The 26217-nt window shown below is 36.9% G+C and overlaps 1 protein-coding gene across 1 annotated transcript in view; it reads right to left on the bottom strand.

Annotated features, from left to right (window-relative positions):
* Positions 1-26217, bottom strand: part of LOC122814071 (cytospin-B-like) — an 804690-nt gene that overhangs the window by 235599 nt on the left and 542874 nt on the right. Inside the window, exon 12 of the mRNA XM_044086684.1 lies at positions 20377-20493. Within this exon, the coding sequence (XP_043942619.1) occupies positions 20377-20493 (117 nt within the window). The remainder of the gene's footprint in view (positions 1-20376; positions 20494-26217) is intronic.

Here is a 26217-nt window from a genome sequence, read left to right as displayed (position 1 = left end):
TTGGATAAAATCCTTCATCATTGTTAATACAAGTTTTGACATTCTTTGGAGTTGGATTTGTCTTGGACCAGGATAATGCCTCATGGCTTGGCATGACCTGGAGTATTGTAATATTTCACTGTACTCTGTGACTTGTACCAGTATAATATCTCATGGTGTGATGTGACCTGGTGTACTGTAATATTTCATGGTACTCTGTGACTTGGACCAGTATAATACTTCATGACATAATATGGCCTAGAGTACTGTAATATTTCATGGTATTCTGTGACTTGTACCAGTATAATTCCTCATGATGTAATGTGACCCGGAGTATTGTAATATTTCATGGTACTTTGTAACTTGAACCAGAATAATGCCTCATGTCATTGCATGACCTGGAGTACGGTAATATTTCATGGTACTCTGTGACTTGTACCAATATCATACCTCATGGTGTGATGTGACCTGGAGTACTGCAATACTTCATGGCGCTCTGTGACTTGGACCAGTATAATGCCACATGACTTGACATGACCTGGAGTACCATAATATTTCACTGTACTCTGTGACTTGTACCAGTATAATACCTCATGGTATGATGTGACCTGGAGTACTGTAATATTTCATGGTACTCTGTGACTTGTACCAGTATAATACCTCATGGCATACTGTGACCTGGAGTACTGTAATACTTCACCTTACTCTGTGACTTGAAGTGCTGTAATACCTCATAGAGCTCTGTACTTCGGAGTAGTTCAGCACGTCATGGTTTGGTGTGACTTGGAGTATAATAGTACCTCTTCATGTGCTGTGACTTGGGAGCACTTTGACAACTTATTATGTTGTGTAGCTTTGAGTATAGAAGCTGATGTACCTACTAGAAGTGAATCCAAAACAAACTCTCAAAACACTCATACTGGTGAAATCCTTACTCACTATGGTAGCTAACAAAAGGAACAAAGTCATGGCTAAAGTCAGGAAGAGCAACTCCCATAATGATAGGAGCTCTCTAATTAAACTAAACAAGAAACTAAGAGGAGTAATTCAGTCCAACAAGGCCAATTATGAGGTCAAGATAGCCTCACAGGCTAAAGACAGCCAGAAGACCTTCTACAGCTATGTCTGAAACCTCAAAGGCAGCACATATCACTGTGCTGAACTGGTGGTCAACAGTGCCACCTTCACTGATCAGACTGGCATAGAGAATTTGCTGGCTGACAAATTCAGCTCAAGCTTCACCAAAGTCACGGATTAAAACTCAATGCCAAGAAATGCATTAGAGTGCCTTTTAGGGAAACTACCACCCAGGATAATTGCTCCATTGATAAGACAACTCTAAGAATTGAACCGGTAGTTCAGGATCTGACCTTTGACCAACAGAAAACCAAGGTAATAAGAAAATCATTCTATGGCACCCAACTTATTAGAAAGAGCATGGCATCCAGATTCAAAAAATTCTGGTGCCACTTTATTTTGCCCTTATCAGACCCATCATTGAATATAATGCCCCTTTCAGTGTGTATCTGACCAGACATATGCAACAGTTGAAATTTAAACACAATAAATACTGTGATCAGGGTAGCAGGTTTCTTTTTGGCATTGTTGAAAAGGTTAAAAAAGATGAGAAAGGTGTTTTTTGGGAAAATAAAGTAGAATAACATGAACTAAAGTGACAACATAGGTTAAGCATCTCAATAATACTAGGTATTAATGAACACACTTCTGTTGTACCCATATTAAAGAAAAGGGGACTGGTTTTATAACAGTATATTATATTATATTGTGTCCATAGTTATTTTATGGTTTATTGATATGATTTGCCTTTAAGACAATCAGGTTAATGATTGGAACACATGATCTTTATAATTATTTAAGAGATTTTGTAACAGTTTTGAAAGGTTCTGTTGAAGTCCATTGTTTTATCAGCAGTTGGAATGCTCATATACATTCCTTACCAGAAGAATCCAAGTTATACACACATTGTTCTATATGGATCACCTTAACGCTCTGTCTCTATGTCTCCTACAGGTTGCCGAGAGGCGATTTATGCCTTGTATACAAGGCATCCTCATATCCAACTCTGATGGACCTTTTGCACATCTGCAAAGCAAACAGAATCAGAACCTGTAGATCAAAGGATTTAAAGTTTGTTTGTGCCTTAAATAAGACATGTTGGCAAGATGAATATGTGTGTCAGAGGATCCCCATGGTGTGGTACAGTCTCCTCATCCATGTGAAGCAGAGACCATTCCTAACCCTATTTAAGCATAACCCTCACCAATGGCTGGGAAATCAGAAATTTGCCATGCTGGATCTGGCCCCCATGTTTTTGATAGACAGAGGTCAATAGCAATGCCCAAGCTAACAGCCACCCAAATGACCCCTAGAAACTTCCTAACTAACATAGCCTCTTCTAATAAATGCCCGTGATATATTTGAAAACAATTGAGTTAGTTTGCAGGGCTACGCTTATATAGGCCCTGCTGGTTGTCAAACTAGTGTATACATATGAACCTATAAGTATTGTAATACCTGATAGTGTGTTATGACCTGGAGTACAGTAATACTGTATTTCTAGCATTCACAGGCATTTTTCTTCACAAGGCTGTTTGTCAGATATCTGAAAAAAATATAATTTTATTCCCTGGAAGCTAAGTAGCTAGCCTTTATATACGCATTCATTTCAATTAGCTTTTTGGTTCGGCCTACAGAGATCAAAATACTATTTTTAAAGGGTGAGCTATGAGCAAAAGGTAGTTGAGTGACTCACTTATGACTGCAGATTATGCAAATTAAATGTAATAGGATTCAAACATATGGCTTCACCTTTGTGACCCAGGGGGTTAATTGTTACACTGTGCTGCCTTTATAGTAGAATACTTATTAGTGTCAAAAGGTTTATAGGCACACTTTGGAAAAATTGCTACCATTTGGACTTTATGCACTGATGAAACTACTTAATTATATTGTAGGCATTCATACACAAAAGAAAGTACATATAACACAATTTGAATATAGACATGCTCATTAAACTCAGCCTGCCTTTGAATTACTCCTGAAAAAAGTAATATTGATTTAATTAGGGAGGTTTAATCACTGCAAAGGAAGACATTGACTTCGAACACATGGTTAAGAAAGTCCATTTTGATCAAGGATGACACACATGACAATGAAACAGACTAAAATAATTTGCGCACATACTTTAGTTCCAAGCACATTTACAAAAAAAATATTAGGAAAGTGGAATGGGCATGGCTTGTGGTCATCAAATTTCTTTGCTTTGCATGGTATTTATATGTCAGACACAGCTGTGTCCACACCTGCCCAGATTTCAACATTTTTTATGTTAACAGCACTGCCCATCTGGCAGGAAGAGGTGTTGGAAGAACAGTTAAAGCAACTTTGGGCCAGATGTCAAGCAATGTGTGGTTATAGCTAGTGAGTCATAAAAATTGTCTGCTGAAGAAAATTTAGCATAATATGTATGCTGTCAGAGTGCTTCTGCATGTGTCGTGGTTGTTAGTAATGCAGCTAGATATCTAGCCACTGACTGAACCAGCACCTTAACTTATGTCTTTTGCATCAAAGTTAAGATTTACGAATGTGCTTGAAAGTGTCAGCATAACCTACAGTTGGAAACCGTAGGCTGCGTCTGAACCTTTTCTAGCAGACCCAGGTCTGATTTTCTCAAAATAAGGCATGTTTACTGTGGAATCCCAGCAGATCAGCCAAATTGCTGAATTAGAGCACAGGACCAGCAAAAAGCACTTTATTATTAAATAAGTAAATAAGGATATGGATTCTGGAATGTGTATAATTATCAAAGACTTAGCTTTGTGATGTAATAAGTTCTCACAGAAAGTTCTGACTTCATTAGACCATTAAATCTAGACAAATCTGTGTAAATCTGAGGGTGAAAATCTTAGTGTGTCTAATTTTTAAGTGCGGGAACACTCTTCTTGTACTTTTATCTTAAATACCAGGAAGTTAATTTTCCATCTATGGTCAGTCTGTCTGGCCACTAATTTAATCTGTGTCCACCATCTTCGCCCCCTTCCTTTTGTGTGGTAAACACCTTAACCATTACGCCAACCCCCTTCTTTAATCTTAAATCTCTTCATTCCTCCTCTTCATAGCCCATTCAGCTAACCCCAAAGTTTCCCACGTTTTTATATCCTCATTGTGTCATGTGCTACTTGTTGCACTGGCCTGCATAAACTGCTACATATGATATTATGCATCCATTACCTCACCTTAACTGGACTATGTATCATAAATCATTTATAATACATGGCTTTATAAGGACTGGCTAACTTCACATTTTTAAACTGTACACTGCTGTCTAGTTTTTGCAGCAGTAGCCTGGGTTGTGGTGAAAAATTGTAGCCTGGAGCCATTCACCAAAAGAGCTAACAGCAATCAGTGTAATTCCAGACGAGGTACAAGATGATTAACCATACCTCAGCAAGATGTGTCCTTATACTAAATACAAGAAATACGTACCCATGCATCCCCATGGGAGTGGGACAGATCTAGTTATCAATAAACAACAAAACAGAAACCAAGTAAGTGAAAACAATAATTTCCTTACTGCATTTACAAGGTGCAAAAATACCAGGGTATGTGCTTGGCAACTGCAAGATAAATACTGCCCTCTAGAGGAAACAGCAGTATAACTGTTTTGCTCAGACAGATCCACTTAAACTTGCTTAATTTATTTGGAAAGCACTTAAAATGCTGCTTAGAGAATCCCAAATGTCACAAGTAAGACAGATGGTTAGTTGCTAGCAAGGATTTTTTAAAATGAAAATGGAAGTATGGATTTTCTCAGGCTGAGCTTGTAATTAATTGGTCATGTTTGATCAGTGCACTCCACCCAAGTAAACAAATATATAAAAAAGTGTAAATGCTATGTGCATGTTTGTGCTGTCGTTCTGCAATTTATGTGCATCATTTTGTGAAAGTATTTCCATTGAAGTAACTGCTGTACTGCCATCTCAGATACGTCTGCATTAACCATTAGTTTCAGACTTATCTCCTGTTTTAACAAATATTTCATGTAAGAGGGATAGTGCAAACACGTCTGTGTAAAACTGTAAAGACAGTCAGTATGACTACTGACAAGAGAAAAACAGACATGAAATTAAATGTATCTCTCTAAATATGAAGAAAGTTAAATTGCCATCAAGTAACAGGCTGAAATCACTTAACTGCATTAAAAAGTCAGCAATTAGCTCAACTCCAGGTTTGAAAGCAGCTAGAATGGCTGGAAATGCCTGCAGCTTTTAATGCTATTCACTGGTTTTATCCACAGGCTGGAGGAGCTCCTTCCTTTTACTGTGGGCTAATCTCTCAGACTTTCAGTTTAACTCATTAAAACTGTATAAAGCCTGGTATTTCAGGTCCTGGATCTCACTGCAGTGTTTACTTCAAACTCTTTTTCTGAAAACCAGATTCAACACCTCATTTTAACCTTTTTTTGCAATATTTCTAATGCCTAATATTCTGTTTCCTTGTACCCTTAAGGCTTCAGTTATTATACATTTCCCTACTGTGATAGTACAACTTAATCTACCATTGTTAGCTTTATTGCTAACCCTTGTAATACATTTCCCTGCTGTGAAAGTACAACTTAATCCACCATAGGTAGCTTTATTGCTAACCCTTGTTATACATTTCCTGCTGTGATGGTACACATTAATACACCATTGTTAGCTTTATTGCTAACCTTTGTTATACACTTCCTTGCTGTGATAATACAGCTTAATCCACCATAGGTAGCTTTATGCTAACCATTGTTATAAATTTCCCACTGTGATGGTACAGCTTAATCCACCATAGGTACCTTTATTGCTACCCCTTGTTATACATTTCCCTGTTGTGATAGAACAGCTTAATCCACCATAGGTAGCTTTATTGCTACCCTTGTTATACATTTCCTGCTGTGATGGTACACATTAATATACCATCGTTAGCTTTATTGCTAACCTTGTTATACATTTCCCTGCTGTGATAGTACAACTTAATCCACCATCAGTAGCTTCATTGCAAACCCTTGTTATATTTTTCCCTGCTGTGATGGTACAACTTAATCCGCCATCGGTAGTTTTATTGCTAACCCTTGTTATACATCTCCCTGTTGTGACAGAACAGCTTAATCCACCATAGTTACCTTTATTGCTACCCCTTGTTATACATTTCCCTGTTGTGATAGAACAGCTTAATCCACCATAGGTAGCTTTATTGCTAACCCTTGCTATACATTTCCCTGTTGTGATAGAACAGCTTAATCCACCATAGGTAGCTTTATTGCTACCCTTGTTATACATTTCCTGCTGTGATGGTACACATTAATACACCATCGTTAGCTTTATTGCTAACCTTTGTTATACACTTCCCCTGCTGTGATAGTGCAGCTTAATCCACCATAGGTAGCTTTATTGCTAATCCTTGCTATACATTTGTCTGCTGTGATAGTACAACTTAATCCACCATCGGTAGCTTCATTGCGAACCCTTGTTATATTTTTCCCTGCTGTGATGGTACAGCTTAATCCACCATCAGTAGCTTTACTACTAACCCTTGTAATACATTTCCCTACTGTGATAGTACAGCTTAATCCACCATAGTTACCTTTATTGCTAACCCTTGTTATACATTTCCTGCTGTGATGGTACACATTAATACACCATAGTTACCTTTATTGCTAACCCTTGTTATACATTTCTCTGCATCCTCACCATTCCTCTATTCTCCCTCTCATTCACACACATATATTCTGTCTTAGTCCTGCTGACCTTCATTCCTCTTCTCTCTAGAGCATATCTCCACCTCTCCAGGGTCTCCTCCACCTGTTCCCTACTCTCACTACATATCACAATGTCATCTACAAACATTATAGTCCATGGGGCTCCTGTCTGATCTTGTCTGTCAACCTGTCCATAAACATTGAAAATAAGAAAGGGCTCAGAGCTGATCCTTGATGTAATCCCACCTCCACCTTAAACGTATCAGTCACTCCAACTGCAGACCTCACCGCTGTCACACTACCCTTGTACATATCCTGTACCACTCTTACATACTTCTCTGACACTCCTGACTTCCTCATGCAATACCACAACTCCTCTCTAGGCACCCTGGGAACAACCACTTCCTCTCTCCTGCTACCAGACTAACTCTCGCCACTACTTATCTCCTTCCCTCTCTACTGTATGGTGCCCCTGTGCTTACTAATTTATCCTCCTCACTATCCTCCAAACTAGAAATATGTTACAATAAAATCTCCAGATTTGCCACCAAAGCCAAATCTTCCTCTCATCACTGTTCCTCCCTTCACTCATTAAACTGGCTTGAACTCCATAACCAACTTGACTTTCTCCAAAATCACGACTGCCTATAGATTACTATTCCAACCTACCAAGTGCCCTGCACTATCCACTATCCTCCAACCATATACTCCTCATAGAACACTTAGATCTACCCACCAAAACCTAATCACCATCCACAAACCCAAGCGCCCAGCTGGTCAACTTCTGCTTTCCTTCACCTTAGCCAAAAAATGGAATGCTCTTCCCTCCACTCTTAGGACCTGCAGTAACCTCGAAAACTTTAGAACTCTTCTTCATTCTCACCTTTACTCAAACATTTAATGCAACTGTACTCTTCAGCCTATACCTCTCAAGGTCTCCTCCACTTTTACTCCTGGTTAACCTCTCACCTAGCTAACCTTGCTCATTTGTATTATGTATAAATAACTATACTGTAAAATCTAGCCTCAAAGCCATTTGCCTGTCTTTTACACCTAAACAAAATTGTAATTGTTTGTTTCTTTATGAATGCTACCTCTTTATTTGTCAGTAATGCAAAGTTTATTAGTAATTATTCATGTAACTATGTATTGTTGGAGCTTTTCTCCCCAGGCCTTCACTGAAAATGGACTCCCCGAGCCCAGTGGACCGCCCCAGTCATCAAACTGGAATAAATAATAGTAATAAATAATGCTTTCTCTAAGTCCACAAAGACACAATGCAACTCCTTCTGACCTTCTCTATACTTCTCCATCAACACCCTCAGAGCGAACGCTGCATCTGTAGTGCTCTTTCGCGGTATGAAACCATACTGCTGCTCACTAATCATCACCTCCCATCTTAACTTAGCTTCCACAACTATTTCCCATAACTTCAAGCTGTGACTGAAATGTTTTATCCCTCTGTAGTTACTATAGCTCTGCACATCACCCTTAAGAAAATTAAATTTGAAATGAAACACCCTAATGCGCTCTCCTTTCAACGTAACGACATATAATACGCAGCCTTGAGTATTAGAGAAGCTACAAATGTGTTTTTAAATGCTTTCAAAGAAATACCTGCTGATGGGCTCATTAAGCTCTGAGTGGAGTCACAGCTGCTTTTTGTTCTCTTGGTTTGGGATCCTCTCATCTTTTCTCATCGTCTGAGCTTGGAGCCAGGATTACAGTGAGATTTTCAGTTGTTTTTAGCCTTCCAATTTGGTCTGATTGTTTTCAGGCTTGATTTTCCACTCAAAACCCTTTCATAGTAGCTACAGGGGAGAGTTTCTGCTTCCACTCACGTCTTAACCTTCCTTTGGCTGATTTCACTTCCTGCTTCACTGACCCTCTCTCTCTTAAAAAGGAATGATTATTTTTACTATCCATGATGAGACATTTTTTTTATTTGTTGAATTAAAGTCTGGAGTGAGGTGCAGTTACGTTTTATGTCAACAGAGTTCTTTTAGCACTGGGAAGAGTATGAAGAGCCGTCCTTCCAGGTTTAATTGATTTAATTTAGTCGCTCTGAGCATCCAGTTCTTTTATCACAGAACCTCTAGTGATGACTTTGAAAGAAGAGTTCAGTTGCTACTGGAGAGTCTGGATACAGTTGTTCTGATCAGTTGAAGGTTTAACATATAATGGTAATTTCAAACTTTAATCAGAAATACAGAGACTATTCATATATCCTTTGTAAAGGACTTGTTAGTATTATAGTTTCCTTTAGTGGCAAACAAATAGTAAAAGTGCCATTCCTTCTTTTTGAAAAGTTTAACGTAAGGCCTAGTTTTGCTGTTTTACATAACAGTTAAGGGCTAATTTGTGTTCTCCACCAGTCTTGTGGCTCATACTATTCAGAATTATAATAGCTTATTATTTACACACTTTTGAAATGGTTTGCAGGACAGGCAGATATTAGACAACTATTTTGAAATGTAATTTTGTTGCTATTAGTTTATCTTTTCATGACACAATATCATTTGTTGGTTGTCAAGACTGATTACATTGTTGGTGTCCCTACCCTAGGCTATGTATTCGTACTGTAAGTGATTAAGTATTACTGATGTATTTTAAGTCATTATTGCTCTTCGGCTCTAACATTAAATATAAGTAGGGCACTAGATTACTGTATTATAGATGTGCCCAGTGACTAATGCTCATTTAATTACCTGTTAAAAGATGCTACAGTCTAAAGTTCATAACTCAGATTGGTCGCTATTACTGAGACCGATGTATGAAACACATTTTATTAGTTATTTTCCTTCTAACAGGATAGGATAAAGATGGTATATGCTTATTGAATACTGCAGTTTAATCATACTGTGACACCACATGTCGGCTTTGTATTTAATCGTATAAATAACTGCCTAGATCTTCCTGCCTTACAACCTGTGCTGTTGGTTTACAAGTTCATGCTAAAGTTTTAAACGCATACTAACTATTCCATTTTGCCAGATTGCCTCATTCTTTTCATATGAGTATATGACACAAGTTTCTATCTGTGAGGTTATGTTTTGTTACCAAGATTACTAGAAATATGTTGATTTGTATATTCCTCTAGGGTTTAAGATATTGAAATATTAGATTTAGAAAAGAGTATCTCAAAATTACCTTATATTTGAGGTGATTAATGAAAGTAGGTTAAGACCTATAATCAAGACAAGGTTATTCTTTTAAACTAGGCCATTTAGATTATAGTTATAACTCCTTTTACTTCACTTATTTCTACAGCTTTATACCCTTTATACCTTACCTATTTATCTTGCTGGAGCAGATTATAAAGCCATCTGTTATAGCTATGCTATTCTTAATATACTTGTATAGTGTTTTTATAAGTATTGCTTTCATTAAAAAAAGATATAGTATGGGCGATTTTTATTTCGACTTTTGTCAAGTTTCCCTTCTTCTTTCCCTTCCTAACATTATCCATTGCTCTTCCAGAACAAGTTGGCTCGTGGTTAGGCATGGGGTTATTGGAGTTGGAATTAGGTGCTAGTTCTCCTCACGTAAGACACAGTGACTTTCTATAAACTACTCAAGATACTTTATAGCTAAATTACTCATTCTTATTAAGGTATACAGGTAAAGTCACAAACGTGGGTCATTGATTCGTGGAATGTTAAGGGGCTACAAATGGATAAGAAGAGAAAGTTATTCTTCCATCTAGCTTTTAAATCTAAAGCGAATATTATTCTGGTCCAAGAGACACACATGCTCCCAGAGCAATGGTCTCAATAAAAACAGAAAAAGTGGATTAAAACAATTATTGCAATGGGTAAAACCACAAATAGTGTAGGAGTAGCGATCATTATTAAACAATCTTTCTAAGATGTTATTTAACATTATGATGTGGATCCAGCAGAAATATGGTGTTATATAACAATCAGAAGCCCTCACCTTGATAAACCACTACTTTTACTAAACATATATGCCCCTTGCTACAGACAACAAGAATTTTTTATGTCCCTATGTGAGGTCCTAACCCGATGTCCCAATTACTATTTTATTATAGGGGGAGATTGGAATTCTATTCAGGATCCCACATCTGACAGGACAAACATCAGCAGTTCATACAATATCCAGACAACTACAGCTATTTCAGAGCTAAAACATAACTTCAGTCTATTTGATCCATATAACTTTGAAAATCAAAATTTACCAAGTGATAAATTCACTTTTTACTCTCATTGCTATAAAGCGTGGTCAATAAGACATTTTTTCTTGATTTGTGAGATTTTTCTAAATATGGTTAATCTTCATACAGAACCTAAATTCTTTTCTAATCATTCAAAAATTACACTTAATAGTAACAATTCCACTATTGATATATTTAAGAATAGGGGCTACAACTAGATGCTAAACCTTAATCTATTATTAAAGGATGATATTGTACAAGATATTGATAATCTGAGGAATTCTCACCTACTCTTTGACATCCTGTGGGTCTCTACCAAAGCTCAAATTAGAGGTATACTTATCAATAAAGCTGCTTATTATAAAAAATATACAGTGGTAAGGAATCCTCAATTTAAAAAAATCAATCAGTAAGCTAGAATTGGAGTTGCAAACGAATTATAATGAGGAAGTTGTAAAACAACTAGACCATCTCCGAAAATAATTAAAGTTATCAGATGCAAACCAGCTTTCATTACAAGAAATAAAGGCCACACACTACTCAGAATGGTCACAATTGCCTTCTAATTTCCTAGCAATTTTGATAAATCAAAAGAAATCATTCACTAGTGTAACAGAAATCTTACTGCAAGGTAAAACATACTATTCTAGTCAAGAGATTGTCCAACTATTTGCTGATTTATATTACCAATTTCCTAAATCAACTTAAAGTCCCCAAAATTAATCAAACCCAACAAGATTCCCTCTCATCTCCTATTACCCAATGAGAAATAATATCAGTCATAAACCACCTTAAATGAAATAAGACTCCGGGCCATCGAATATATGTGTGAAGAATTTTACCAAATTTTCAATCAGAAAATTTCCCAAATTTTACTTATTTTATTTAATTACATAAAATATAATAATATTGCAGATAGTCACCTTAATACTTCCAAAACAATTTTTATCCATAAAGAACACACTGACTCTAAAAATCCCTGGAACTATAGACCTATATCCTTGATTAACCTCGCCATAATTTTTTTTTTGCGTTGATATTGGCTAACAGACTAAAACCTATTATTTTTGGTATTATATCTCCCTATCAATCAGGTTTTATTCAATATAGATAGACCTGTGATAATATGTTCACACTTGACACAATGATTAATCTTTCTAACCAAATTCAAATATCTTTATTTGCCCTTGTAATTGAAGCCTCCAAGCCTTCGACAGACTAAACTTAAGATTTCTCCTTTTGGTCCTACCTCATTTTGGTATCCTTCTATCTTCATCAAATATATTAATACATTGTACTCCAATGCTTTTATGATGTTATATATCAATAAGTTTACCTTACCTCAGATCCCTATTAAGAACGGAACAATGCAAGTTTTTCCAGTATTACCTTACCTTTTTAACCTATCTATTGAACCTTTATTTTTATTTATCACACAGAAAACTTTTCATCATATTCTGGTCTTATACAATTCTAAGATACATTTTTCAGCATTTGCTGATGACTTAAGTCTATATTTTACACTTCCTAATTTGGACTTGTCAAAATTATTGAACTCCATATATATCTTTTCTAAACATTCTAATTATAAACTAAACTTAGAAAAATCCTTAATCTTCCCAATTAATCAATCCTACCAATTATTTGTATATCCCCTTCCAATAGATATTAAGTTAGGCCAGTCTCTGAAATATTTGGGAATATATTTACATCAAGAATCAAACTTATCTTAATAAAACAATATCACCAATGTTTGTCTAGCAATACGACAGGCCCTCCTTAGATGGAATAAAACTCAACTACCATTTATCTCTATAGTAGTTATAGTTACGCTGAACATTTTGCCAAGACTCTTATATGTATTTAATGCTTCTAATATAATAATGTAGAACATATTTTTCAAGATACTTCATTTCTGTTTATCCAAATTCCTACGGTCTCCTAACTTGGTCAGAATTGCCTATAAAAACTTATATATTCTAAGAAGCAAGGGGGACTGAACCTCCCAGACTTCAAATTATATTATGGTATTATTAATTCTAGGAGACTTAAAGCTATTGGTGACCATAACACAAATATGGGGCGGCACAGTGGTGCAGTGGTTAACATTGTCACCTCACAGCAAGAGGTTCTCCGGTTCGATTCTCGGCTGGGGTGCCTTCTGTGTGGAGTTTGCATGTTCTCCCTGTGTTCGCGTGGGTTTCCTCCGGGTACTCCGGTTTCCTCCCACATTCCAAAGACATGCATCTGGAGCATTTCTCCCCGGGCCTCCGCTGAAAACAGGCTCTGTGGAACCTAGTCGGACATTCCCAGTCAACAAATGTTAAATAAATAAAATAAATGAAGATTTGGACACCAGGTTAGGTAGAGCTTTATTATAATTATATTAAACGTCTTGACGTCAATCCCAAGGCTCTCCCTTTCCTTAACAAGCAGAGCATTAAAAACTTAAAGTTACATATATCCTTAAAGAACAAGATTACTACTACGATTACACCTTAATCCAAGTCTCAAGCTCAGTGACAAATTACTTACTGTACTTGACACTCAAGAGGAGAAGATAAACACTTACACCACACCACACATAGTCCCACTAAACCTACACCACCAAAATCAACACATAGAAACACAAAAATATTCACAGAGGCTCTCAATAATAATCTGCTCAAGCAACAGAGACCTCCAAAGCAGAAACGCAAGCAACCCCCACCCCCCCAACACAACCCAAATGACACATAGCCCACAGACTCAGTGTGCCAATAAACCACAGCCCATAAGGCAAACCAACGTACCCAACACACTGGTCATAGGTGACTCTATAGTCAGGCACACTGATGTCCCACTCACCAGGCTAAACAAGGAGAAGGTTACTGTCAGCTGCCTGTCGGGTACCAGGATCCGCCACATAACCCACGCACTCAGGTCACTGCACAACAAGTACAAATATGACTCTGCCATTGTCCATGTTGGTGTGAATGACCTGAGACGTACCTCTCTGGACTACATGAAAAGAGACATAGAAGAGCTCTCCGATCTTGCAACCCAGGCAGGTATGACCCTAGCCCTGAGTAGCATCCTGCCATCACCCAGAATGATGCTGCAGTACAAGGACAAAATGATTGACTTCACAATTGGCTAAGCTTCTGGTGTCATTCTAAGGGGATCCAGTATCTGTCTGCCTGGGATGACATGGTCAAAAGACCATGATGCTTTGCCAGAGATGGCCTGCATCTGTCACCCCTGGGATTCCGGATACTGGCTAAGGCTCTTGCCACCCCTATAGTGTCTTTTTTAGGAAAGGTTCAAATGACAAATTCACCACCATAAGAGGAACAGGCAAGCAAAAACTGAGGGTGATGCTACTCAATGCTAGAAGTCTAAATCTCAAAATGCATTCACTCGAGGCACTCCTTAAAATGGAGAACACTGATATCTGTGCAGTGACTGAGACCTGGTTCAAGGATCTAGAGAGCACCCCTGCATTACCAGGCTATAACTCATACCACACTTTTCGGCCATCTAACCTGGGCCAGAACACCAAAGGCGGAGGTGTGTCCATATTCATTAAGGATATCCACACCTCCAGGCTAGTTGCGCAGCATAATGCATCTGAGGTTATCCAAGTGCAACTAACTCTGGGAAAAACTGCAATCCAAATTGTAGCTTGCTACAGATCCCCCACCATGCCCCAGGATTCCCACTCCTCTTTTCTTGATATACTGGAAAATATTAGGGTTCAACCAAACACCCTAATAATAGGCGATTTCAACTATCCCACCATTAACTGGGAAAACTACTCATGGACCAACTCCTTCACTCAACACTTTCTGGAATTCATAAATTCCAATGCCCTGGATCAACTTATCCACACCCCCACCAAGGGCAACAATATCCTGGACTTAGTCATTACCAACATGAGTGACCTGTGTTCCACACCTGAAATTAACTCCTTGTTGGTCAGATCCGACCATAAGCTAATCACCCTAGATATCCGCATCCCGCCCAAACCCACCATTAAGGAAACTACGGTAAACATTTTCTCCAAAGCCACCTTCATGCTTCTTAAGACAGAAGTGGTGAACTTCATGACACCCATGCAGATGGACAATACAGTTATGACTGCTGAATCCTACACAAATGCACTCTATAAGCACTTACACAAGTGCATGGATCGTGCTATCTCAAACAGAACCAAGACGCTATCCTCCAAAAAAAGGAAGCCTACCTGGTGGTCTCCTGCCATAAACAAACTCAACAACAGAAGGAAGAAACTGCTGCAAAAGAGAGTAAAATCCCATGAGTGGAGGAGCTGCCTGGTCAGCCTCAGTAAGAAGCTGAGATCCCTTATAAGATCCTCCAAAGCTAGCTATGAAAACAAAATTGCCACTGATTTTAAGGGCAACCACAAGGCATTCTATAGCTATGTCAAGAATCTCAATGGCAACACCCAGATCTGCTCTGAGTTACAAGGTAATGGCACGAAAATGACAGAACCAACTGATATTGCCGACATCCTGGCAGATGGGTTCAGTGCTAACTTTACCCCCCTCTCACCCCCTAAAGGGCCCATATCTATACAAGAGGAATGCAGAGTCCCTGTAATCAGATCTATGCAGGTAAAAGCTGCACTATCTAAAACCAAAAAGACAGCATCCATGGGACCAGACAACATCCCAGACTGCGTTTTGCACGAACTTCAGAATAAACTGGCTCCCCACCTAAGCACCATGTTGAATCATAGTCTCATATCAGGCTTTGTGTCAACTGAATGGCGCACAGCAACAGTTATCCCACTTCACAAAGGGGGAGCCACCACTGATCCTGGGAACTATCACCCTATTAGCCTGATGAGCCTGGTCTGTAAGGCCATGGAACGTATCTCATGGAACTCATAAACAAAGACATTGGTAACCTCCAAACTCTGGACCCCACCCAGTTCAGGTTTGTGAAAGGCAGATCATTCCTTCTGAACCTGATCGACTGCTTTGAGGCTGTCACCAAAGCTGTAGATGAGGGTAAGGTGGTTCACACAGCCTATCTTGACCTCGCCAAGGCTTTCAACACCATCTCCCATTCTGGAATTATAGCTAAACTCACTAAACTAGGTATAAATCCCTATGTCACAAGATGGGTTGCCAACTGGCTCACTGACAGAACCCACACTGTAAAAGTTGCAGACTCCAAATCTGACTTCAAACCAGTGACAAGTGGAGTATCACAGGGTTCAGTCCCGAGACCTCTCCTGTTTGGTATCTACTTCTTTGAAGTACAGGCTAACACAGAAGACCTCTGGCTAATGAAGTTCACTGATGACTGCAAACTAGGAGCCATAGTCGAGTCCCCAAATGATGTGGACATCCTACAGAAGGGCCTCACTGAGACAGATGCCTGGTGTCAGAAGCATGGCCTCAAGCTCAGTGCCAAAAAGTGCATTGTCATCCCCTTTGGTAAAAACTCAGTACCCATGAACTACCACATAAATGGCAGTCTACTTAGCACCGAATGTGTGATAAGAGACCTTGGGACCCAGGTGGACAGTAGTCTCTCCTTTGATAATCACATCGCCACAGTAGTCAGGAAATTCTTCTATGTGGCACACCTTATCACAAAAGAGTTCTCATCCAGGAAAAAAAAGGCCATTGTTCCCCTTTATTCAGCACTCATTAGACCCATTATAGAGTACAACGTCCCTTTTGGAATGTACCTCACAAGACATCTGCAGCAACTGGAAAGGCTACAGAAGTATATCACAAAGAGGATTACTGGCCTCAAACAGATGCCCTACACTGACCGTCTCAAAACACTCCAGCTTTACTCTGTAGCATATCCGAGGAGATCTCTGCCTAACATATAAAGCTATGTTAAACCCAGAGCTGTTGGACATGCTACATTTTAAGAAATCCCAATGCCTCCGAGCTACATGCTCTTGGGACCTAAACCTTGTCACCACAATAAACAGGACATGCTGGAGGGCTAGATTCCTGTCCCAGAGACTTCCTACATTCTAGAACAAGCTACCCATCTATGTCAAGCAAAGTTCCTCATTAGCACTCATTAAGAAAAATCTTGATGAGTGGATGGGAAATAGGAAATACACCCCGGGGATCACTTCTGTGTCTCTGCTCAACAGGGGCACAGGAAATTAACTTTCTTGGGTGGCATAACCCAGGGAACCTTGTTGGTTAGGCTTACTTAGGCCCTTGGGCCGATAGCCTAGTACCTACCTAAGAACCTATGACATATATATATATATATATATATATATATATATATATATATATATATATATATATATATATATATTTTTTTTTTTTTTGCTGTTGTATTTGTTTCAGTTAAAAAATTTAATAAAAATTTTTGAAAAAAAAAACAGATGGGGAAACTGTTGGTTAATGATTCTGTCTCTCCAGCATGTTCTAATTACATGCTGGTGGAGGATCAGATCCTTGGCTCAGGTATTTATGCAGCAATTTGTCTTGTGAAGGTATACGGGATTCATTGATGGTATTGAATGCCAGGCAATGATCTCCATATGGCAGTCTATAAGAGGCAGGGTACAGGAAGAGACTTCAAAGACTATATTGGTAGCTGGGGGTTTTACACTAATAATCTTTTTCAATCAGACCATAGATAAAGGCTATCCTTGACCTGGAATTCTCATGAGTGGACAGGGCCACATCAATTAATTCTACTTGATTCAGAACTCTAGACACTGAGCAGGCCACATCTGCCAGTGCTCCCTGACCTGCTGCCACAGTCGTCCAGTCAAGGAGCTTAACTATGTTCGTCTGTTACAAAACCCTCACATCCGATTCTACCCCGCCTGGAGACATCTCACTTGTTTGTGTCTCTGAAGCTCATAAGTGCCTTCTTTAAGTAGTATTTCCTTAATTGGTTTGACAATTGAACTTTGGATGAAGGAACCCAGTACCATTTCTATCAATTTTATTGTAGCGAAGGACTGCTAATTATGACTTCTCTGTCCATCAGTACTACTACTGTTCCATAGGATAGTTTTTAAAACATAAATGCCTCTGTTTAACAAGACTTCCCCTCAAGTCATTGTATTAATTCATGCCTTCCTTATCAAGATGTCTAATTCAACTGCGCCTGTTTTCAGCAGACAAAACACAAAAATATAAATACAGACTCATCTACAGACTGGCCACTTACAAATACAAAATGCACATATTAATTCAAATACTCACTGAACAAATACTGAGTAAAACAGTAGTTAATAGAGCACTATGTAGTTACTCACTGTGAAGTATTACAATTATTATATGAAAATGAAAGACAAGCTGGTTAATACTTCGTAAACAAGTTAGTCTACCAGCTGAAAAAACACAGTGCACTACAGACTCTGTCATCAGTCAGGTGGGGGCAATTTAAAGGGAGACAAGTGCAGAATGAGAAACACAGTGCACTACAGACTCTGTTATCAGTCAGGTGGGGGCAATTTAAAGGGAGACAAGTGCAGAATGAGAAACACAGTGCACTACAGACTCTGTTATCAGTCAGGTGGGGGTAATTTAATGGGAGACAAGTGCAGAATGAGAAACAGAGTGCACTACAGACTCTGTTATCAGTCAGGTGGGGGTAATTTAACGGGAGACAAGTGCAGAATGAGAAACACAGTGCACTACAGACTCTGTTATCAGTCAGGTGGGGGTAATTTAATGGGAGACAAGTGCAGAATGAGAAACACAGTGCACTACAGACTCTGTTATCAGTCAGGTGGGGGCAATTTAACGGGAGACAAGTGCAGAATGAGAAACACAGTGCACTACAGACTCTGTTATCAGTCAGGTGGGGGCAATTTAACGGGAGACAAGTGCAGAATGAGGGCAGCAATGGGGAAAGATGAGAAGAGAACGGAAAAATAGAAATGAAAGGAGTACAGCAACAGTATTGTAACTTGGGGTGACATGGAGGGCTGATAAAGGGGTACAGCAGCAGTATTGTAAGTTGGGGTGACATGGAGGGCTGATATCTGAGCAACACTAGGAAAAGAAAGGTTAGAGGGCAATAAAAATGTTATTGTCTCCTATACAATCCCTTACAAGGCATGACTACGCAGTTAGGCTATAGGCTATACAATCACTGAAAGGTTGCTACAGTAACAGTATCAATCTCAGAAGGAAACTTTGAGGTGTCTTGACAGTATTGGTTGTCCCATGACAGACACTCTCATTTTGATGTCTGCCTCAGGGTACTTCCACACTTCACAGTACAAAGAATCATTTTAAGGTTATTTTGCTCACTATATATCTCCATTTCCTGTGTTTACCTTTCACTGATACCAGTCCAGAGTGTGATGCCATGGTTAATGTAATCGTTCAGGTTTACTGTATACCGTGTGTTCTACATATGGTTAATGTAATCATTCAGGCTTACTGTATACCATGTGTTCTACATATGGTTAATGTAGTCATTCAGGTTTACTGCATGCCATGTGTTCTACATATGGTTAATGTAATCATTCAGGTTCTTTCACTGATACCAGTCCAGAGTGTGATGCCATGGTTAATGTAATCATTCAGGTTTACTGTATACCATGTGTTCTACATATGGTTAATGTAATCGTTCAGGTTCTTTCACTGATACCAGTCTAGAGTGTGATGCCATGGTTAATGTAATCGTTCAGGTTTACTGTATACCATGTGTTCTGCATATGGTTAATGTAATCGTTCAGGTTTACTGTATACCATGTGTTCTGCATATGGTTAATGTAGTCATTCAGGTTTACTGCATGCCATGTGTTCTGCATATGGTTAATGTAATCATTCAGGTTTACTGTATACCATGTGTTCTACATATGGTTAATGTAATCGTTCAGGTTTACTGTATACCATGTGTTCTACATATGGTTAATGTAATCGTTCAGGTTTACTGTATACCATGTGTTCTACATATGGTTAATGTAATCGTTCAGGTTTACTATATACCGTGTGTTCTAGATATGGTTAATGTAATCATTCAGGTTTACTGTATGCCATGTGTTCTGCATATGGTTAATGTAATCATTCAGGTTTACTGTATGCCATGTGTTCTACATATGGTTAATGTAATCGTTCAGGTTCGTTCATTGATACCAGTCCAGAGTGTGATGCCATGGTTAATGTAATCGTTCAGGTTCTTTCACTGATACCAGTCCAGAGTGTGATGCCATGGTTAATGTAATCGTTCAGGTTTACTGTATACCATGTGTTCTACATATGGTTAATGTAATCGTTCAGGTTTACTGTATACCGTGTATACTAGATATGGTTAATGTAATCATTCAGGTTTACTGTATACCATGTGTTCTACATATGGTTAATGTAATCATTCAGGTTTACTGTATACCATGTGTTCTGCATATGCACAGTTTTGTAGCACTGAAATTAACACTAACAATAAAGCAGGCCTTCCAAGTACATACAGTTATAAGTAGAAACAGCTTTAACACTTAAGGAATACAGAGACATACCTTCTGTGCAGGGACGAGTTCATTGAAAGGAATTCGGTCTGGAAGGTATGAATGCAAAAGTGCACAAAATGCCATCCCGTCACTCCAGCAGACACTGAAATTTGTTACTTCTATGTTCTGAAATGCAAGACACAACACTATTGACTCATTATGGACTCTTACTTGGTGGAACCAGTACCATGCTAGTTTTGCCCAGACTTGGTACTGAAGGCTACAGAGACATTGTTAAATGGACTTCATGTAGAAACCCTTTTCTGTAGAAAGGAGGAGATCAGATCAGTTGAGCAGACTTACCTCAACAAGGTTCTGTTGATACAATATAGAACATTACTTTATTGCTAATAACAATAAAAGTTTGGAAATCGTCAGCATAAGTCAATAACTTAGAAGAAATAACTCCCTTCAGAATTTAAAGAAACATATTGCCAAGTGAAATAGGAATGCCATTATACAATAGTAATTATAAATATGAACTGTATACAGCCGAATCTCATTATATAATAGTAATTATAAATATGAACTGTATACAGCCAAATCTCATTATATAATAGTAATTATAAATATGAACTGTATACAGCCGAATCTCATTATATAATAGTAATTATAAATATGAACTGTATACAGACGAATCTTATTATATAATAGTAATTATAAATATGAACTGTATACAGCCGAATCTCATTATATAATAGTAATTATAAATATGGACTGTATACAGCCGAATCTCATTATATAATAGTAATTATAAATATGAACTGTATACAGCCGAATCTCATTATATAATAGTAATTATAAATATGAACTGTATACAGCCGAATCTCATTATATAATAGTAATTATAAATATGAACTGTATACAGCAATCTCATTATATAATAGTAATTATAAATATGAACTGTATACAGCAATCTCATTATATAATAGTAATTATAAATATGAACTGTATACAGCCAATCTCATTATATAATAGTAATTATAAATATGAACTGTATACAGTCAATCTCATTATATAATAGTAATTATAAATATGAACTGTATACAGCCGAATCTCATTATATAATAGTAATTATAAATATGAACTGTATACAGTCAATCTCATTATATAATAGTAATTATAAATATGAACTGTATACAGTCAATCTCATTATATAATAGTAATTATAAATATGAACTGTATACAGCCGAATCTCATTATATAATAGTAATTATAAATATGAACTGTATACAGCCGAATCTCATTATATAATAGTAATTATAAATATGAACTGTATACAGTCAATCTCATTATATAATAGTAATTATAAATATGAACTGTATACAGTAATCTCATTATATAATAGTAATTATAAATATGAACTGTATACAGCCGAATCTCATTATATAATAGTAATTATAAATATGAACTGTATACAGACGAATCTTATTATATAATAGTAATTATAAATATGAACTGTATACAGCCGAATCTCATTATATAATAGTAATTATAAATATGAATTGTATACAGACGAATCTCATTATATAATAGTAATTATAAATATGAACTGTATACAGCTGAATCTCATTATACAATAGTAATTATAAATATGAACTGTATACAGCCGAATCTCATTATATAATAGTAATTATAAATATGAATTGTATACAGCGGTATCTAATGTGAACTTATGTCAAATGTGAAGGAATGCTGCTTTTTTCTAAAAGAGATAACTTCTAGAAAAAATAAAGAAAAAATACTTAACGTGCAAACTCCTGTGTGACTTCAAATACTTAATTTTTGAGAAAAGAAAATGTTACCAACCAAGCTGACATAAAAATGAGTTGTTATTGGAATTGTGGTTAAGCTTCGATACAAATCAGTGTACATCAGCAAAAATTATTACATTTATGCACATTGCTGTTCTTGTCTTCAGATTCTTACCCTTAAAATAACTACAGAGCATTTTGATCAGCTACAGTTTTACAAGTATGTTCATTCTGAAGTTTCTGTAGTCCACTTAACCGTTTACAGCAGATCATTTGGGTTACTAACCTGACTTCAGCTTCTGATCACCGGTTTTCTGCTAATGGTGCAGTTGGTACAGGCATGTAACTTTGTCATGTTTAACTGGAAGCATATTTAATGACCAGTTTATGTGATTAATATTGTCACAAAAAGTAATGCATATAAAACCTATGATACAGCTTTTGCCCAACAAGCCTTGTAACTCATGTTCAGTCATGGAAGCAATGGGAAAGGCAAACATGCCCAGCCACTTTTAGGAAACACCTAGCTTCTTTCAGCACCAGTAAACCCTATAAAATACTTTGTCCTAATTTACTAAACTACAAGGAGATGTTTGAGATCTTAAAGTTACTTTGTAAGAAACCAGCAGGGAACCTATACTGTCTACTTTCCAAATCGGGGAAGAGTAGTTGCATTTTTTGTTCCTTAGAATGCTATACTTTGTATAGTATTTTGTCATTTCTTTCTCCTGATCCAAATCTTCTCTTTCCACTGAGGGTCCTTTATTTTGGTTCTCAAACCTAGCTTTTCTTATTTCAGACCGTATACTGGATAATAGTTACCTGACTGAGCTTACCACTTGTTAATAATGTTTGACACCTAAACATCTATGAGCACACTAACAAAAATCCTGGTTACTTTTTTATTTTTAATTGAGTTGCATTCAAGCCATTAAATCAAACATTTGATGTTTAAAACACATTACGTAATTCATTTTAGTACTTTTTTCATCTAAAGTTAAGAAAAATATTTACCATTATAATATCTGTTAAGGTTTCACACTTCCTTTGCAGTCATAGTAAAATGTTGCCAGTTTAAATTTTTACTCCCATATGACACATACGATCATTGCCAGTATTAGCCCAGTGCTTTTACGCAGTTCAGTCATATATTCCCATTTTATTACTAGCATTCGCTCCACAAATAAAAGTTTTTGCCATATGTATTGACATATTGGTTCCCTCTTCATCAGATAGCAACATTTTTTATATCCCACAGAAAGAAGAATGTATTTAAAAAAATACATTTTATTTAATGTTATCCACAGTTGTTTCAAGAGCAGTCTGCATACATTTTCAAAGTAGATTAATTTCATCACAAAAATGTAACTGTCTGAGAGGCATGCAGAGAAGTTTGCATTTTTTCTTTTACTTTGTAGACTGGTTGAGATGTATATTATGTCTCATTATTAGACCAGTTTGATAATGCAACTAAATAAAAACCCTCAGCAGAAGCACAAGCTTCAGAGAGAAGAGGTAACAAACTATATTGTGCATGTTATTTCCTGTGTACTATGTTCCTAAATCTTTTTCTTCTACCAGGATGCTCTAACCACCAGTTACCAAAGTACATACTGTTAAAGTCAGTTTATTGATCTAGAAATTAAAATGTTGATCTAGAAATTACAATGTTACCAGTTGTGTCTCACCAGGCTTTGTTCCAGGCTTCTCCTCTTTGGTAGATCATTTAATGACATGAAAGTTGATATCAAGAGATTGTGGCTAACCAAGTTTGCTTATGATTGCAGACTAGGTGGGGTCTGGGTGTTCACTGAATTAAAAAAATGTTATCAACCATGCTGCCATGCTAATGAGTTGTTATTGGAATTACAAATCAGTGTACACCAGTATATGTTACTACAAGTATCCACAGCTTTGGGTGTGGGGTGGAGGGGGATCTGGACCCATGGCTAGCCAGAAAGACAAAAAAAGGCAAAAAAAGAAATAATTTAAAGCCTATAGTGTGACTTTCAGTGTGTAGAATAAAAATTAATGCAGGCTAATGAGTCTCTGTCATGGCACAATGTACAGAAAATTCCATTCCTGCACAATGTACAGGACGTTCCATGCCTCCATACACATATACAATTACTAGTTTCTTATGTTTACTGCAACAGCTAAGTTCTTAGGTGTTTTAGTATATCTATAGTACATGCCATGTTTAGCACAATTGCTAAGTTCTTATGTATCTGTAGTGTATGTTATGTTTGTTCCATAGTTAGGTTCTTAGGTATTTGTAGCGTATCTGTTGTGCATGCAATGTTGGCTACAACAGTTAGGTTCTTAGGTAGTTGTAGTATATCGGTAGTGCATGCTATGTTTACTGCAGTAGCTAAGTTCTTTGGTATTTGTAGTATATTTGTAGTGTATGCTATGTTTACTACAATAGCCAAGTTCTTAGGTATTTGTAGTGTATTTATAGTGTGTGCTATATTTACTACAATAGCTAAGTTCTTAGGTATTGTATTGTATTTTTAGTTAATGCTATGTTTAGTATAATAGCTAGGTTCTTAAGTATTTGTAGTTTATTTGTAGTGCATGCTATGTTTAGTACAATTACTAGGTTCTTAGGTATTTGTAGTGTATGCTATGTTTACTACAATAGCTAAGTTCATAGGTATTTGTAGTGTATCTATAGTGCATGTCATGTTTAGTGTAAGTGCTAGGTTCTTATGTATTTGTATTTTATGCTATGTTTAGTATAATAGCTAGGTTATTGGGTATTTGTAGTATATTTGCAGTGTATGCTCTGTTTACTACAATAGCTGGGTTCTTAGGTGTTTGTGGTGTACTTACAGTACATGCTATATTTAGTACAATTGCTAGGTTCATATGTATCTGTAGTATATGTTATGTTTGTTCAATACTTAGGTTCTTAGGTATTTGTAGTGTATCTGTTGTGTATGCAATGTTGGCTACAATTGTTAGGTTCTTAGATATTTGTAGTATATCTGTTGTGCATGCAATGTTGGCTACAATAGTTAGATTTTTAGGTATTTGTAGTGTTTTGTAGTGTATGCTATGTTTAGTACAATAGCTAGGTTCTTATGTATTTGTAGTATATTTGTAATGCATGCAATGTTTAGTGCAATAGTTATATTCTTAAGTATTTGTAGTATATGCTATGTTTTCTACAAGAGCTAGGTTCTTAGGTAGTTGTAACATATGCTATGTTTAGTACAATTGCTATGTTCTTAGGTATTTGTAATGTGTGCTATGTTTTCTACAATAGCTAGGTTCTTGGGTATTTGTAGTGTATTTGTAGTGTATGCTATGTTCAGTACAATAGATGGGTTCTTAGGTATTTGTCGTGCATTTGTACTGTATGCCATGTTTAATACAATAGCTGGTTTCTTAGGTATTTATAGTGTATTTTTAGTGTATGCCATGTTTAGAACAACAGCTAGGTTCTTAGGTATTTGTAGTGTATCTGTTGTGCATGCATTGTTGGCTACAATAGTTCGGTTCTTAGGTATTTGTAGTCTTTTGTAGTGTATGCTGTGTTTATTACATTAGCTAGGTTTTGGGGTATTTGTGGTGTATTTATAGTGTAGGCCATCATTACTGCAATAGCTAATTTCTTAGGTATTTGTAGTATATTTGTAGTGCATGCTATGTTTACTACAATAGCTATTTCTTTGGTATTTGTAGTCCATGCTATATTTAGTACAATTGCTAGGTTCTTAGGTATTTATAGTATATTTGTAGTGTATGTTATGTTTACTACAACAGCTAGGTTTTTAGGTATTTGTAGTGTATGCTATGTTTACTACAATAGCTACGTTCTTAGGTATTTGTAGTGTATCTGTAGTGCATGCTATGTTTAGTACAATAGTTAGTTTCTTAGGTATTTGTTGTGTATTTGTAGTGTATGCTATATTTACTACAATACTTAGGTTCTTAAGTATTTGTAGTATACGTTATGTTTACTACAATGTGTTCAGAGCAGTTAGGATCAGAGTAACTCTCAACCTTAATGTTTACATTTTTTCAACATTGCCGTTCGATTTATCAGACTACCATTTTTAGTATGTCCTATTTTATCCATTTTTGAGAA

This window comes from Protopterus annectens, chromosome 10.part0 (genome assembly GCF_019279795.1).
Source record: "Protopterus annectens isolate FY-2018-M chromosome 10.part0, PAN1.0, whole genome shotgun sequence".
Lineage (NCBI taxonomy): Eukaryota > Metazoa > Chordata > Ceratodontiformes > Protopteridae > Protopterus > Protopterus annectens.
The sequence above is the reverse complement of the archived record's forward strand: the minus strand, read 5'-3'. Positions and strand labels throughout refer to the sequence as shown.